Genomic DNA, 18,312 nt, shown 5'->3' on the forward strand with positions numbered 1-18,312 from the left:
CGTTCCCTTTCCGAGAGGAAGATGAACTGTTAGAGTTCTGTCTGGGGTGGAAGGCAACTGTATTTAATAATAATAATAATAATAATAATAATACTCTGTGAAAGGGGATTTCTGTGTTCTGCCTACTTGTCATTGTGATGCTGTACAGGCTGTGATTCTAGACCCTATTTTGCATATGCATTTGAGATCATTTCCATGATTACAGTTGATGATACCATAAAAATTACCAGGGACATTGTTCTGGGATTATGGTTAGCCTAGGAAGAGCTCAGGTACACAGTGATATGAATCAGGATCAGGTTCTATCACAAAGATGGCTCTGAGCTCCTGAATTCCTCCTGTTAAATGGGAGAGTTGGTTTCAATCCATTATTAATGACTCCTGATACAGTATCTGATCTCCAGTTTCACAAAGTTCAGGACTGTTCAGATGAGCCTTTGGTCCTCACTCATCTCATGAAGCGAACTTCAACCACCTGTGATGTGTTATTAATGACCAATTAAAAATACTGCTTACCTGTGAATATAGGGACCCTTGTTTAAAAGAGCAAGGGCAATTCTAGGACACTGCCAGATTTCTGGGGACTCTCAGGCAGACTTTCATCATCCAGGTAGCATGGATGTTAGGTGTAAGGTGGGGCATTATGTAAGAATGAGAACTCTGATGCAGGTTATGTGGAAGACAGGGTTTGTAAATCTCTCTACAGCAAAGTTATCAGGGGTCAGTGGGTGAGCAGAGACAGCCACAGCTGAGAAGACCTAGGCTCAGCCCCCTGTCCCATCAGAGTCACTCAGTGACCATAAAAAACGCTCACTCAGTTTCTCAAAGCAAAACTAGTTCCCACTGATTTTAATCGTATTACACACTTCATTTTTTCTTGAAAGTCTATGTTTTCAGTTCCTTTCCTGAAATGCAGTTAGCAAATTAATATTTTAATTTGAGCTGCTCAGGTCCATGATGGCCCTGTTACCTGAAAAACACCCACAGACAGCAAGAGAGAGCACAGAGTGCAGTCCTGCAGATGTGGACCTCCTGGGATGGCATACCTAGAGCCTGCTCCATGCGGGTAGCCAGGCTCTGTCTCTGGGTGGTATGTGTCTGTGTCCTTCAGAAGTAATGTTCTCACCCTTCCTCAGACTCGCATCAGCTGTGAGATGCTGCAGGGTACGGCTCGTGCTGTTCCTGCCTGGTGAGATAAAGCTCCCTTCAAAGTTCCAACTTGTTAAAGAAAATCTCGCACCACATGCAGTGCGTCTGGAAGCTTCCAGATTGTTTAGTGTTACATGAGCAAAGCTGTATCTGTATTTTCAGCAAATATCTTCTAAAAAGATAGAGCTTTAAAATACATTGAGTTTGTCAAAAGATTCCAGCAAAAAGAGCGTTCGCTCTAAGACTGAGCTGGTCTTGTGCTTAAAGCAACTTTGAGACTTCCAGACAGAAGTGTATCTATCAGTGCAAGAAAAATAAGCAAAATGCCTGTAGCTTAATCCTGGGAGAGAATCACTTTTTCTTCTGTGGCCATTTCTTCATGGCCATTTCTTCATGGTCTGCTTCTTTGTCTCATAGTTTTCAGATGCAGACAGAAAGAAATAGGAGGAACCCATTTTGGGTCACCATAGAGTGCTGACCATGACTTTTGCTACTGGCCTGATATCTGAAGGGAAAGATAAAATGTTTGCTACCTTAATAAGACTGCAATTGGCCCTTCAAATAGGAAATGGTATTTAGAGCAACGATGCCAGCTGGGGTTGGAGGGGCCTGAATCATCTCTGGTATTCCGTGTTGTCTGAGAGAAAAAGCAAGGGACATCTCATTGTTCTACTCTCTGGAAAAACATGTCTCTGGAAGAGATTAAATCCACTTTTGCTTCACTGGCAGGCATTCCAAAGACACAGATATTTTTATATCTAATCAGCTTCCTTGTCTTCTATGATGACGTTTAGCCAGAGATCCAGGTTAGGCACAGGGCTTTGAAATGTGTGCCAAATACAGTCTGATATGGAGCCTTTGAAGTAAGAAATGTGAATGATCTTCTCCCCGCAGGTTTGGTCCTCCTGATAAGTGGTCGCACAGCTGACTCACCACTCTCTTCAACCCATTACGGAGCACTTATCTGGTGTGTTAGCTTTAGGATAGTTCTTAGCTATAATGGGAACACTTACTTATCAAAACTAAAATCTGACTAGAGAAAGCAGAAAAAACAACAACAACAACAACAAAAACCCACAAGTTTTGCAGATCGGTTTTAAGAGTCTCCTTGCTGAAAGGTTGGAGACTTCCTCTCCAAGAAGATGAAATTAATCTAGGTGAGCCTCAAGCTACGGAAACTGTGTTTTTACTTTAATTGTGGAGATGATGATCTTTCTGAGTGTGGGTTGGCAAAATCAAAAACCGCAGAGATAGGAACCCCTCTGATTCAAGACTTTCTTCAGCCAGTCCCTGTACATTATTACGTTTGGATCTGGAATGTTTGGGGTCCTTCTGGAGAAGAAGCAATTTGCTGTAAGGAACCCCTCAATTTTTCACTGAAGGCCAGGAGCAGAAGTGACTTCATCATGCTGCACTGAGATCTCAGGTCTCAATTTACCCACTGGAGTAAATTTTTAATGAAGGAACATATGAAATTAACTCAAAATAGTGCCTCTGTAAGCACACTAACCATTTCCTGTATAACATACAGCACAGTGTTTTTCACCTTTCCTTTGGACTGAAATGTAAGGAAATTTTTAATCATTCAGTATATCCACTGGGCAAAACATAGCCCAGTTTCTTAACCTTTTCTTGAAAGCTTGTAAGGTACTTTGCCCTTACGCCATGTTTCTGGGCAGAGAGCAATTTCCATTTATTGAGAAAACCTCTATAGACAAATGGGGAGACATACTGGGTTTGTAGCCCAAGGCTTGGAAGTATCTCCTGCTGTCACTGAAGAAACTCTTGTGGTACTTGGGAGGCAGTGAAAGTTCTCATATTGACTTAAGTGAGAAGAGACCGAAAGCCTGATCCTTTTCCAAATGTAAGAAACCTTTGGCTTCTGTCAAAGCAAATACCTGCTTGTGGAGCTTCTCAGCTAGAGCCTGGAGTAACACAGTGCCATGAGGGATTTGACGTGAAAAGTGGGTAAATATCACATTTAGGACTTGGATTAAGGTCTCAAAGACAGCTCCTAGGCACCTCTAACAATCTCTCAGGTAGTTGCTTAAAGTGTTTTTACCGTAAACTTCCCAAATGAAGTAATAAAATTGGTGTCCACCAGCAGATGGTGCTTCTGCCTGAGAATTGTTTTCTTTCATGACCATTGAAAGACAGTTTCCTCACATCATTATTGTGAATGAGGCATTACATGGCAAAACATTTGCTATTATATCATATGGATTCTGTAATTGTGATAGCTCCTGTGTATGCTTTTCCATCTGCTCTTCCCTTACCTCCAGTGCTGCTTTTCTTTAAAGGGCCTTTGATTATCAGCCAGTAACAACTTTTTAAAGTATCCCATAAAAGGTCCTTGTTTAGCAGCTGTAACACCAGGCTGCAGAACGTCAGTGGTAGGAAAGACAGAGATGGGTCATTTTTATTTATTTTTTTAACCTGGGATGCCTTTCATGCTAATTTGAGTGGAAATATGTATGCTCAAAACCAGGCAGGGAGTCTGTCCCTTGCGCCCTACTGATTCCCAGCTCTCCAGGACAATAAGCTGAAGATTGTCAGCTCTGAAAGAATCTGGAGCAGATGAGGAGGTGGCTAGCAGACAAATAAACACCCACTTGACTCCAGACTATTCACTCTAGTGTTTGTGGGAAGAAACTGCCAACTTTTATCTGAAATTTGCATTAGAAACCTTTTTCTGCTATTACAATAGCACTAACCACTTTAAAATGAAGATCTAGGAAACCACTTAGTTAGACAATACGTTGTCATCTTAAGACTCCTCTCCTCCAGTGTATAGATACCTCGGTGGCTGATACATTTAGTCCCATAGTTCACATGCTACTGCAGGTACTTAGTGAATTGTTGCACATGTCAGGGTACAAGCTCAGGTTAAGCCAGTATCGTGCTGCTTTGGGGCTGGAGGGTTGCAGTTAACACTGAGCTGGTAGCTAGCTCTGGTGGTGGAGGAGGAGTAATAGTAAAGGTAAATCTCTGCATGCACTGCAGGTGCATGAGGTATGGCCCTCCCTGCAGAATAGCATAAAACAGGAGTTTGATTCAACATTTTGCCCTGGACTGTGGAGCTACTCCTTATCCTAGAGATCTCATGGGATTGAGACCCAAGCCTGCCCTCTGCACTCTGCCTCCTGTGCCCTGGTGCCTTCCATGCTGCTGTGGGCAGGTTCATCCCCGTCCTACCAGCATGAGGCCTGTGGTCATCCCAATGAGAAGATGAGACCTCTGAATGATCTGGGTCAAGGTAAAACCAGGATATGGTATCAACATGAGATGGAAATTTTGTGAACACATTCTTAAGTTAACCGTAACAATCACACACTTACACACAGAACAAGGTATGCATGCTTCGGTAATGCAGGTCTGCAGATGTTCTTGGGCACTGTGAAAAATCTAATTTATTTTAAAAGTGAAGGAGTTTTTATGAAAATGGTTATTTCTTCTTTCTCCCATCTCAGGAAGGGTGAGTGAAACCCAGCAGTGGAAATGCTAAACTCAGCCTTCTCGAAGAAAGCAGTCTGAGGAAATGCATGCTATATAGGGTCAAAACTAAAAGAAAGCAGAACAAAAAAGCATTTCCATTATTTTGATGGGATAAATGCACATGCCATGCCACAATGATTTCAGCATATTTTCCTTGACACCATAGTCACAGTATTTTTGAAATCTAAAATGAAGCAACATTTCATGGCTCTCTATTGAAGCTTTTACTGTAGCCTTTGATGGAGATGCCAGAATATGGTTTCTAGAGCACTGGACATTAGCAAATCCAAGAGGGCAATTAATCAGGTGGAATCCAATTAAAAGATTGCTTTCCTGTTCTCCAGATAGGGTGCTACATGGACGCACAAAATTATCTGCTGAAATCCCTCAGGCAGTTCACCCAGAATAACCTTCTTTGGACCCACTCCAGCTTCTGGCGGAGGCTCAGCTTCAGGAAATTTTCTTTATCCAGAGCAGCGGAATGGGCTTAAAGTTAGACATGTATGTAAGAGCCACTTCCAACAAGGCTGCACTTAACTGCACCCGACTTACCTCCCTAAATTGAGATTAATGGCAAGGGAAAGGCTCCAGCTGATTTCAGAAAGCTGGAAAGAGGCTGCTGCCATTTCTGTAGCTGCTGCATAGCTCCTTCATCCCGGGAGCGCTCACAGAGCTGTGCAGTGCACGGTATGTCTGAAACCACACTTGCACAACTTCTCAAAAGTGTTGTCTGGGGACCAGGCCCCCTACCTAGGGGATGGCTGCTGGTGTTTGCATGGCTAGAGCTGTCCTGGGCATCCCTGCACCGGGCAGCCACAGAACACCTCCGACCGGAGGAGCTGCTGGGCCCATGCTGACTGAGCTTCTGCTGTAGGAAAGTTACTGGAGGGCCTGCTTGGGAGGAAAGGAGGCTCTTGATGATGGCTCCCATGGCAACCAGATAAGGCCTCACTGAGTAAGCATGTGCTGCTCCCACTGAGGGGAGAGCCCTAAATTGAAAGCAGATGAGTGAAGCAGGTGATAAAACAGATGAAACCAGTGCCATGGAGAGGCTGGGGAGCCACAGAGAGGATGTGGAGAAACTGGATGCTATGTATCTGGGTAGTGAGGTTACACAGGGCAGCTGTATGCTTGTTCTTACACCTAAGGCAGTGGTGATGTAGATTTGGGCCCAGAAGCCATCCTCGGGGCTCTGCCACCCCACAGAAACACAGAGTCACAGAACAGTTGGGGCTGGAAGGGACCTCTGGACGTCACCTGGCCCAATCTCCCTGCTCAAGCAAGGCCACCAGGATCAGGGAGCCCAGAACCATGTCCAGGCATCTCTTGGATATCTCCAAGGAGGGAAACTCCACAACCTCTCTGGGCAACTTGTGCCAGTGCTCGGTCACCTGCACAGCACGGAAGTGCTTCCCTGGTTCCAGTTCGTGCCCATTGCCTCATGTGCTGCCACTGGGCACCACGGAAAAGAGCCTGGCTCTGTCCTCTCTGCACCCTCCCTTCAGGTATTTGTATACATTGATGAGATCCCCCTGAACCTCCTCTTCTCCAGGCTGAGCAGTCCCAGCCATCTCAGCCTTTCCTCACAGGAAGGGTGCTCCAGTCCCTTCATCATTTCTGCGGCCCTTCACTGGTCTCTCTCTCCACCATGCCCATGTCCCTCTTCGGCTGAGAACCCCAGAACTGGACTCAGTACTCCAGGGGTACTTGGTATGAAGACGTGTGGCCCAGCACAAGGTGCTTGTGATGCCACATCCCCATGCCTGCCACCTTCCTGGCAGCCCTGCCTGCACCCCTAGACAGCCCAGGACACCCCTGCCCATCTGGTGGCTGTAACATGATGGTGCAGGCACCTCGCAGGGATGGTGCAGGCAACACTATGCAGTCAGTAGAAGTGCCTGGATGCCAGCACCATGCATACATGCACATGTGGTTTTCCTCTGCTTGCTGTGCTGGTGGTGAGGGTTTTTTTCTTGGAGTCGGAGCTGACGGTGGGCAGATTGTGCAGCCAGTTTGCATAGCTGGACTGCAGCCATATAAGCAAATGGGCCCAAGGTCAAGGAAGGCCGAGGAAACAAGAAACGTGCCTATGTGTGTGCAACATGCACCAGATTAAATAAGTAAGTGTTTCTTACCTCATGTGCTGACTCACTTGTTTTCCTTCCCTGTCACTGGACTTGCAACGATCGCTTCTCTTTACTTTTTAAGAGCTCTTGGGGTGATGCAGGCCTTGAGATATGTTTTGATCTCAGTGACCTCTATGGACTGTTGTAAAAGAGAGATTTTCCTGCAAAAATAAATGTCAGTTTAATGTACTCTGACAGTGGAGTTAGGCTCATGAGATGATACCATTGCATGGGATTATGTAGGGTGCTCACTGTTTTTCTATTTCAGTAAAATCTCTTGGCTTGGCCTTTGCTTCCCTTTTCATTACCACTATGTAAGCAGTATCAACTGGTTCCATGATCACAGAGCTTTATTAAGGTCCCATGTATAACCAATGAGCGTCTCTACTAGGTTATATCCAGGCCAACAGGTTCAGAAAAATAAACAACATTTTTTTAATATGCAAAGGTGGAGTTCAAATAAACCAAAAATGCACAGTAGCTCTAGATCTAACTTGACATTTCTATGAAACGTTGAGCTTGTCAGCAAGCTGTGCCCAGCTGTAGTAACCACGGGATGATAGCAGCTCATACTGGTGTGACCTGTGCAGGGTAACATGGTGTGGGCACTTGGCATGGGGTGCTGGTGCTTGGACCCTGCTAATAACAAAGGTGCTCAGGTGTCATGGGACAAGAAGCAAAGTTCTCAGGACTCTTCTTCAGCCTTCCTTGTCTGCTCCTGCATTAAGTATTGTGCTGGGTTCTAGGTAGAGGGGAAACAGGCATGCTACTGGGCAAGCACTTTAATTCCCATTTTCTTCTCCTGATCACTGGCTAAATGTGTTTGGTAGAGGAGAGATCAACTGTGAGGGGAGGCAGAGTCTTTTACATGTGGCTGCAAACTGGTTTAAAGTTGGCTTTAGCTCTAGAGGTGAAGTTGTCTGTTCAGATATGTCCACTGGCTGTATAACAGATTGGCTGTGGGGAGGTAATGCAAGGAAATGCTTCCAGCAAGGCTTGAGAGGCCCTGAAGTGTCTTGTAATTTTTCAAAGGCTGCAGGGAAGGCTCAGATTTAATCCCTCACTTCAGTCCTCTCCCTTCTGAACAGCATCATTTAAAAATGTGCCTAGAAAAGCATTCCTGCTAAGGAGTCTCAGCAACCCTTCTGGAGAAATGGTTGAACTCTCCTGACCGTGTGAATCAGACCATTTGTTTTGCTGAGGAATTATGAAAACAGATGATTCACTCGTATGTGCCACTTTTCAGCAATGAGTCCATAAGTCTGTAGACATGTGAGTTAACGACATCGAGCCCTGCAAAAGTGGGTATCAGCAGTAACTCCAGCTGGAGTTCAGACTCTCTTTTCTTTGTTCTGTTCAAATTCCCCTCCAAATTCTGTGGACTTCCCTTGAGCCAGGAGCTCAGCACCAGCCCAGTTATGACCCGGGCTGTGCTGGAGGGGCAGTCCATGGGAGAGCTGGTGCCAAAGCTGGGCTAAGCACCCATGCACATCTGTCCTGATCCACCTCTCACCTGTGACTGGTGTCATAAAACCCGGGGCTGAAGCCCACTCCGATGCATCAGGAGGCTACAACTTCTTACGGCTGGCTATTTTGCATCACCCAAAATTTCATCTAGCCTTCTGTGGCACGAGAGGGACACCCAGGCGAGTACCCTGGGAGCAGCAGGTCATTATTTCTCTTCTGACCCTTCCAGAACCTCCTAGCAAGGCTCTGAATGATCCCTGCCCTCCCCTTTTTATTTACCTTGTATCATCTGAAGCTCCATCAAGTCATAGCACCCTTGCCCCAAGAGGAGGAGGTTTGATGGGAGCATACTGGTGGCCTTTACAACCTTGCCTTTGTTTTGTGCGTTGTCCACTGAACAGGTTGTTTTCTACATGCTTTTTTACTTTTCTCATTACCTGCTTTCTTGCTTCTCCCTCCACTTCAACAGACAGGGCGGGGAGGTTTTGTTAAATGGAGAAATCAGTCAAGAGAATGGACAAACCTAAGAACATAAAAGTGGGGCACAAGGGACAGTGGAAGCTCCATACCACCAGTAGCACTGGTTCAGTGTGCACAAACTGGAACACAAGAGCCTCTGTGTGAACATCAGGAAGAACTTTGCTGTGCAGGTGACTGAGCACTGGCACAGGTTGCCCAGAGGGGTGGTGGGGTCTCCCTCCTTGGAGACCTTCAGAAGTCATCTAGATGAGGTCCTGGGCACCCTGATCCTGGTGGCCGTGCTTGAGTAGGGAGATTGGACCAAGTGACCTCCAGAGGTCCCTTCCAGCCCCAACCATTTCATGATTCTGTGATAACCTTTTGTTTTAAACCTCACCATGGCTGGGGTTTGAACCTTTGGCCAGCGTGTAAGATATCTTGAATCTTACTTACCCTGAATCACTTAGCAGCTCGCATTCACCAAGGCTAAGGTGGGCATACTTATGAGGAATAGCAAAAAGCACTTTGAATTTATCAGCTGCTCTCCCACACGTTGGACTATGCTTCTCTCAGAGCTATCTTACCCTCATTGTGAGGGTGCAAATGCTGTCCTGGTGGTCATTGTCTGGAAAGGTGTTTATTTTCCATCCTGCTTTCAGAATGGTGACCTCAAAGAGGCTGAGGAGTGAATCTCCTGAAGTCACTAGAAGCTAAGCATCGGACAGGGTGAATTATTAGTGTTTGCTTTTTCATTTAAACGCTATGTGCAGGCACCACCTTTATTTATCATCTAAAGCTTTTGGAACAGCAACACGTAAAACCATAGCAACAAAGCCGAATGATTGCAGTCTCTGCCTGGCCATGAATTCTCCATCCCTGCAGCTTGGGCTGAGGGAAGCAATGCCTTTCTTGGCAGGGTGGAAGGTGCGTGTATCTCAGCTGCTCTGCAGTCCCAGCACCAGGCACAGACAGCATTCAGGACCCGGCTTTTTCTGCCCAGTTGTTTTTTCAAGCTTTCAGAGCTGGAGAAACTGCTTAGGCTTGAGTCCCTCACTGTTGAATGCATCCTGATGAGATATGCTCTTATCTCACAGACACAAAGGGTTTTCCTCACAGCCTTGCTTACACTTGTACTGCATAACAAAATTTGTTTAAAATTCACTTTCCTCCTGAATACTTTTCCTCTCTCTTCAGTTATGACTGGAAAATGTTAGTTTGCCAAGCATATTTTCCTTCAGTTGCAAAGGACCATTCCAGGTGGCCCTCTCCACTGTCCACGCTATTTTCATTGTTTCTATACAAGACATTAAGGATAGTGCACCCTGATGTAGGTCTCTGATGTGAGGAGGGAGTGATCTTTAGACACAGAGTTTGTCCCATATTTAGAGTTTTTTTTTTTTGTTTTGTTTTTTTTTTTTTTACCATCTATGGACATTTTGGGGGCATCAGACCTCTCTTAGTGGACTTTGTGTAAAACTTGGCTCCAGGATCTTTGGGCCAGGTTCAGCTGTTATTACTCCGTGCCCGTCCATACATGTGCATGAACAGATTGCCCCAAGTTTGGCACACACAATCACAGAATGGTTGAGGCAGGAGGGAACCTCTGGGGTCTGCTGCCTTGTACTGGGCAGCCCAGCTCTGGAGCCAGCGCTGCAGCTGTGTCTCACCAGGGCTGAGCAGAGGGGAAGGATCACCTCCCTTGACCTGCTGGCAATGGTCTGCCTAATGCAGCCCAGGATGCTGCCAGCCTTCTTCGCTGCGAGGGCACACTACTGACTCATTTGTGGTCCACAAGGAGCCCCCCAGGTCCTTTTCTTCAAAGCTGCTCACCAGCTGTTGTCCACGAGCCTGCACACTGGAGCATGGGGTTGCACCTCCCCAGGAGCATCTCTCTGTTGAACTTCATGATGTTTTCTGTCCGTCCATGTCACCAGCCTGTCAAGATCCCTCTGAAGAGCGGCCAGCCTTCCAGCAGATTGGCTGCTCCCCTCAGCTTGGCCCATGTGGTGAGGGAGCCCTCTGTCCCATCGCCCAGGTCACGAAGGAAGCCATCGGACAGGACCGACTCCGGTATCCATCTCTGAGGAACGCCACGAGTAATTCTCTGCCAGCTGGACTAAAACTGGTGACCGCTGTTCCTTGAGGCTGCTGGTTGTCGGAGGAGGAAAAACAGCTTAAACTATGATTGCGAACAGGCAGCAGATAATTGGTTGTATGTGTGTAAGTGGGTGAATATCTGAAACTGGATTTTTACCTCTTACTCAGAACCCTGCTACTTGCTTGCTGCATCTGGTATAATGTGGACAAATACCTGAAGGAAGGGTGTAGAGAAGATGGAGCCAGGCTCTTTCAGTGGTGCCCAGTGCCAGGACAAGAGGCAATGGACACAAAATGGAGCATGGGAGGTTTGGTCTGAACATCAGGAAGCACTTTTTTACTCTGCAGGTGACTGAGCACTGGTTGCCCAGAGGGGTGGTGGAGTCTCCCTCCTTGGAGATCTTCAAAAGTCATCTGGACGCGGTCCTGGGCACCCTGATCCTGGTGGCCTTGCTTGAGCAGGGAGATTGGACCAAGTGACCTCCAGAGGTCCCTTCCAGCCCCAACCATTTCATGATTCTGTGATAACCTTTTGTTTTAAACCTCACCATGGCCGGGGTTTGAACCTTTGGCCAGCCTGTAAGCTATCTTGAATCTGACCAAGGGTTTCAAGAAAAAGGCAGCAGTGGGCTGCCTCTCTGCTGAACTGACAGGGTCAGAAATCCTGTGTGAAGGGATGGGAGTTAATACTTTTTCAAATGTACCCAAAGTGCTAAAATAGGTATGACAAGCAACTAAGACTTAGGGTCTCACAGAAAAGCAGAATAACACAATTGTTGAACCAGCAAATGTATTTGCCCTAGAGCAAACAAAGGCCCAAGAAAATAGGCTAAGTATGAAAACTGCAAACATTGCTCCCTGAAAGATGGAAGAACGGTTACATAAGAAATAAACAATTGCAAACGGATTTCCTCGCTTAAAAAGAAAATCCAACCTATACAGGGCAAGACATCAAAATGCCTAGTTGTGCTGAAAACAACAATACTTGGAGGAAAAGATGTACAAATTCCTATTCCCTTGCACTGGACAAGAAAATAGCATCCACCCTGCATGGGGTGAATGCAGAAAGAAAATGAAGTGATAATGAGTTGTTTATGGGAATGGCAAACAGAGGCAGAAGAGTTAAATGTTTAAGAGGTGGAAGTCTAAGCTCCAGCAGAGGTGGTAGCTTGCACATGCTGGCCCACTGCAGAGGATCTTCATAAGAATGTGGAAAACAGATACAAGACTTAGAAGAACAGATGCAAAATAAAATGTAAGGTAAGGAGGCAGCATCTTTAATTGCCAACGCTGTTAAGATAAACCAGAAGAGCTGGAAAATGTCCCAAGATGTAGTAAAAAACGGATTATAAAGAAAAATCACTGTGAAAAAATAGTTCAAATGTAAGTAGCAGATGTAATCTTGAGTAATCTTAGGAGGAAAGACTTTGGCAGTCACAGTTAAAGACAAGCTATAATAACCTAATGGCCTTGGTAGGTCTCTTTGTTTTACTGGGTGATCCTCTGCAGAACAACAGCTTGAAAAGAAAGAGCCAGAGCGAGGGACAGAATTGCTGATTTCACTAATGTTCTATTAAGCAAATGTGTAAACAACAGAAGGAATCTAGGAGGGGTATCAGGAAGGTAAAAAGTGAAGCAGTGGGGATACTAATTAAATGCTATCAGCACTTTATGTATCAGTAGTTAGCAGTATAGCATATCAGTAGTTAAAGGCTGAAAAGATTGTGGGTTAAGCCTGTGTATACAAAGGTCTGAGAGGCACAGTGAATAGGTACAATATTATGATTTAACCAGAACAGAAGAAATACTGAAGAAAAATTGCATAGATAAGTATTAGAGAATACTCCTACCTCTCCAATAACAATGCTTAAGAGCTATATTATTTTGTTTCTAAGAATTAAGCTTTTATAATTAATGATCTTAAGTTATAATTCATTAATTGTATATGGTTAACATGAAGGGAAGGGAAGGGAAGGGAAGGGAAGGGAAGGGAAGGGAAGGGAAGGGAAGGGAAGGGAAGGGAAGGGAAGGGAAGGGAAGGGAAGGGAAGGGAAGGGAAGGGAAGGGAAGGGAAGGGAAGGGAAGGGAAGGGAAGGGAAGGGAAGGGAAGGGAAGGGAAGGGAAGGGAAGGGAAGGGAAGGGAAGGGAAGGGAAGGGAAGGGAAGGGAAGGGAAGGGAAGGGAAGGGAAGGGAAGGGAAAAGGGAAGGGAAGGGAAGGGAAGAAAAATGTATAACTCGTGTATAAATATATCAGCTGCTGATTTAAACTAGAGTGTAAAGTTTGGTTGTTTATTTTAAATAATACAGGGAAAGAACTAATGAAAAATTGTCAAAAAAGTGACAGAGCATACTGGAAGCTCCTATGAAGGGAAATGTTTCAGTTTGTGTGACAAAGGTCAATATTAATAATCTTCTGTAAATCTCAGTTTCTATAGGAAACAGAGAAAATTGAGCATCCCATTCCAATCCTACAGATGGTAAACACCACCACTCTGCCTTCATCCACTGAAACCATCCTCCCATCTTCTCATAACAGAAAAAAATCAGCTTGGTCAGTCACACTGTGCCCTTGCTAAATCGATGCTGGTTGTTTCCAACCACATCTTGTTCTTCACATGCCTGGTAACGGCTTCCAGCAAGATTTGCCCCTTAATCCTCCCAAAGTCTGAGGTGTGGTTGAGCATCCTGCAGCTCCCTGGGCCGTCATGGCCCTTCTCAAGCACAAAGATGGCATTTGGCTTTTTCCAGTCATCAGGGACCTTACGTGATTGCCATGACCTAGCCATTCTTGGGGTGGACGCAGGAGGCTCAACCTGCCGTTCCCACCTCTCTCCATTGAGGACAGGAGCATTTTATTACTGCTGTCCCAAACAGAGACCAGTATTACAGCAGTTGTATTTCTTAACCAAGACATTTGGCTGCCCCTCCTTCTTTTCCAACAGTTTCACACTGCCTGTCCTTGATCACCCCATTGCTGTAGAGACTAAACAAACCCCGAGCAAATGTGACCTTCAGGGGGACACGTAGCAGAGTGGGATTATTCAAGGACTCTTCTTGCTTGGTTGAGAACAGAGCAGGCAGTTAAACTCCATGTCTGCTACACAACATGCATCTTTTATATACGTATATATGGCTGCGTGTGTGAGCGTATGCCTGTAAGTATTGGCCATGCAGGACTGGCCAGGAACAGACATCAGAAGCTGGTTGAAGAAGCAATAAATCCTTTCAGCTGGTTATTGGCAGCCCAGGGCAGCAGTTCCCAAGCTACTCTGCTTGCAGCCTAACCTCCAGGGCTGTGCCTCCTCTCCCATTCCCACATTCCAGCTCACGGCCCTGCATTTGGGAGGCTCCCACTGCCTGCAGACAGCCAGGACCAAGTAGGGCTCATCTCCTGCTGCACAACGCAGGGGGCTGGACTTGAAGTAGCTCCTCTGGTTTAGGGGTTTCACCAAGGCAAAGAGGAGCAGTTTGCCAGCTATTCTGACTTCGAGGGCCCTCGTGGAGGGCATGTGTGAAACTGCCAGAGAGAAGTGGGGGATCAGAGAGGGAACGCTGCCAGCAGCTCACCCCCATGCTGGGAGGTGTTTGTGCACAGAAAATCATCCGGAAGAAATGACAGCAGTAACCATGACGATGTTAGCACGGCACTAGCAGGGCTTCCTCGGGGATTAGCACTTTTCAGCACCAGGAGCATATCTCCCTTTTTCTGATGTATGCTGTTGATTCAGTGGTAGTCCGCGTTTGCTTTATCTTCCTCAAAGCAGAGCTACCTGCGAAACTGTTTTCTCTGCAAATTGCTTAGGCGGGTCTACCTGGAAAATGAAGAATTTTTTTTTACAGAGTCTGTCCCTGCCCATGTGCTTGTGGAGCACTTTGCGGATGTCTGCATCTCCACCCTAATCCCCTTCTGCTGAATCTCCCCATCACAGCCAGGAACCACTGCTGACTAAAACTGAAGCTGTCTCATTTCACTAAGGTGTGACTCAGTGACTTTCAGTGAGGTGTCAGCATATTTGCTGAGAAATAAAATCAACATTAATTAATTCTGCTTTTTTAATGTGGATTTTTGTCTTTTCACGCTCCAGATCACGAGTGAGGTACACAAAAAGCACATCTCAGAGAAGCTGGTCCTGGCTGTGTTGGGGGAGCAGCTTCTCACAGCATAGGTTTCATGGAGGCGTTAGTCACTGACAACCATGTCCCTGGTGAAAGAAATGGAAAAGCAAAACGTGGAGGATCCAGCGGAAAGGGAGAGAAAGGCCATGTTCTTGGTTATGGCAAAGGACAGGGGAAACATGGAACAAGGAAAAGAGAAAGAGACCAGAAAAAGAAATAAAGACCTAAGTCTGAGCTCCCTGTGGAAGTGAAGGAGTACAAAATTCTTCCCTTTGGGTGCTAACAGCCCTGCAGGCCTTTTACAGTGCCTGATCAGTGCTCAGTCTCTTGTGTCCATATCAGTGAATGGAATTACTATTATTATCATTATTTTATAGAACATATCTTTACTCTTTTGTTTGGGTCAGAAAAGGCCAAGTCGTAAACCCCTGGAGTTACCCCTAGAAAGCACAACAGTGCTTTTTTACAATATATGAAATTGCAGTAATAAGCATAAAGAGTAGTACTCAGCATCTGACAGGATGACTGATGTAAGCTGTCAGCCAATATTTGACTTTCCAGGTGAGATTAGATTTAGCATTTAATTTAATATAAACATAAAGTGTGCAGTACAAAGCACTTACTTAGTGCTTAAAGCCTTGTGGCAGGCTGGAGGCTACTTGAAGTTTAAGATACCTCTATTCCTTTTGCGAGTATCACTGTATTATCCAGTGGAGTTTGAAAATCCTGATTTTTACCGTGAATCTTATTAGTGAAGGATACAGGGAAGGTAAGTTTCTGTTGGTAATTCTTTATTTCCTATTGAAAAAGCACAGTAATTTTCATTCTGAATGAAAGAACAAGCAGAGAGATTTTGCACCAAAAAAAAAAAAAAGTTTCAAGACAGTTTGGGCTTGGATTTCCTTATATCTTGCTTCCTTCCATTAGATTGCCTTTATCCTGCATGTTTGTGTGTGTGTGTGTGTTTAATTGTACAGATATATACATGCATGTGTATAAGTGTGCTTCTCTGCATGTGCATGCCTGGTCTGTGCATGAGGATATCGCAAGGCTAGTCCAAGAAGCAGAGGTACTGCTGTACTCAAGTTGAAAAGGCATGATAATTTCATACTAGTGATGAAAATCCATCACCCCTTACCATAGGCTATAGTAAACTTATCATTGCTTGAAGACTACAATGAGACTGAAAGACTTTTTGTGGAAGCTTTGCCACATGTAGGATTTGGCTGGGCTGAAGCAGTGAAGCACAGGTGTTATACAGGAGGATCAGACTGAAATGCTACAGCAAACCCTTTGCTTTTTGCAGGCTAGCAGGGGGCAACCCAATCACACCCTCCTATTTATGTAGGAAAAGCAGAAAAGGACAGCAGCTTTTCTCAGAGCTCCTTAAGAAATGAGAAACTCCTTCAATGGAGTTGTTATGTGAGAGTTTCTGCCCTGGACCCAGCTCAGTTTGAGTGGGGCCAGATGGATCAGCACAAAGCGACTATTTGGGCTAAGTAATCAGTTGCTGAGGAGGTGTCTCCCCACCCTATTGCTCTGCTCAAGGGTTGCTGGGCTAGGAGCCTCAGCTGTGTCTTTCGCCAACCTTTTGCACCTCTGCTAGCAGCACTGAAATCCAGCCTTAGACAAAGATCATTGAAAACAATAGATCCCAACAGGCCCTGGTGCAGGGGTATCTGCACCGTGTCCATACAAAACTGGGACAACCTTGCCCCTGTGCAGAAGGGAGATATCTCTTGTGGGATGGAGACCTGACTCATGGCTTTCTTGGCAGCAGCTGGGTCAGACTAGGCAAGCTTGGAGGGCTGGGACAGGGGCAGGAGAGACATGGCTTTGCAGCACTACTCAGCCTTCACACCAGATTTAACATGTGAGACCAAAGAGGAAACAGGGAAGGTTACATCCTTTGCAGAGAGATCCTGGGCAACTGCTTGGAGTGGCACTGTGCTGCCCCTTAGAAAACCCAATATGTATCTTGTCTTTTCCTGGGTGAAATGCATTTTCTTCATGCAGTGTTTCACTTCAATAGGGGAGTCAGCGTGCCCAGACCCCTGTAATGTGGGTGACGTGAGCCCATGCTCATTGCACTTCACCAAGGCATCTTTGGATTCCAACAGACTGAAAATGACCTGAGTAAGAAGTAAGACCTCCTTGGGTCTCTGAACATGTTGAATCACTCAGGGATAGGGATTCTAGCTGGTCTAAAATTGGTACTACATTTTCACCAGCAAGTGGCAGGTGTTGTTATTTAATTTACGTAATGAAGACAAAACAAACCAATGTAATTGCTATATTATAGATCTTTGATTAAAATAAATATCATGTTGTCTTTAGTACCTGTAACTTGGAAGGATGGCTGAAATACGGAACTTCACTTGGGCAGTGGAAGATATTTTCAAGGAAACTTTTCTGACTTACATGAACAGCTGGAGGAAAAACATGACAAAAGCAGCAGATGAACTGCAAGCCAAGGTTGACGCTGAAAACTTTGACTATGTTATCCTTTATCTGATGGTGATGATTGGTATGTTCTCCTTCATTATTGTGGCAATCTTGGTGAGTACTGTGAAGTCAAAGAGGCGAGAGCACTCCCATGACCCTTATCATCAGTACATTGTTGAGGACTGGGGTGAGAAGTATAAAAGCCAGGTTCTCAATCGAGAAGACCTCAAGTGTGTGATCCATGAAAACTTTGGTGCAAGGGACAAAACAAGCCCTGGATCACCTTGACGTTTTGGAAGCATCGGCAATGAGGAAATCATTAAGCCACATGTAGGGAACTCACTGAAATTATACATAGTTGTGAAACTGTTTATTAGCTTAACACAGGTCAAGCTGGAACAGACTGCTGAAGAAATCAACGAGACTGCTTTCTGTGAGAAATTTGGCATGGCTGCTCTGGGGAACACCCAAGAGAACTGCATAATTTTGCTTTGCTTTGATATTCTGTTCTTCAGGAAAATAAAGCCAAGAGAAAGAATAACCTGGGTTTTTTAGCATTTTTTTGAAATCCAGAAACAGATCTGGATTACTGAATAACAGGCCACAAAATAACTATGAATTTTCAAGTGGTCAACAGTGCTGATTTAGATCCAAAGTGTATGACTTAAGCCCATCTTAAAAATAACATGAAACTGTACAATAAAATATCAAAACCTCTATCTATTCATTGAACAATATGTTGTGGTATGAATCACAGGAGGTAACCTATATCTACACGCATTCATGCCAAACAATTATTTTAATGATCTGGCTCCTATTTTGATGTTGTTATTCATTGGCTGCAAAGACTGACTCAAGGCCTTCTGAGGTGGCCTGGTTTATAGCAGAAGTGCAGTTAGACTAGCAGTCTCATTTAGGAGCATGTCCTGGTTGTGCAGGGCAGCTTCTAGAGGTTCAG

General features: G+C 45.2%; 1 protein-coding gene across 1 annotated transcript; it reads left to right on the plus strand.

Moving 5' to 3' along the window:
* Positions 1-15,878: 15,878 nt before the first annotated feature.
* KCNE2 (potassium voltage-gated channel subfamily E regulatory subunit 2) lies at positions 15,879-18,123 on the plus strand. Its single transcript, XM_048071485.2, has one exon. It carries the CDS (start codon positions 17,265-17,267, stop codon positions 17,640-17,642), a length of 378 nt encoding a protein of 125 aa, XP_047927442.1. The 5' UTR covers positions 15,879-17,264; the 3' UTR covers positions 17,643-18,123.
* Positions 18,124-18,312: the final 189 nt, after the last annotated feature.

Source organism: Anser cygnoides, chromosome 1, assembly GCF_040182565.1.
Source record: "Anser cygnoides isolate HZ-2024a breed goose chromosome 1, Taihu_goose_T2T_genome, whole genome shotgun sequence".
Lineage (NCBI taxonomy): Eukaryota > Metazoa > Chordata > Aves > Anseriformes > Anatidae > Anser > Anser cygnoides.

Bases quoted from the DNA above. Each gene is read 5' to 3' on its own strand.
- KCNE2 (XM_048071485.2), top strand. From the start codon at position 17,265: ATGGCTGAAATACGGAACTTCACTTGGGCAGTGGAAGATATTTTCAAG.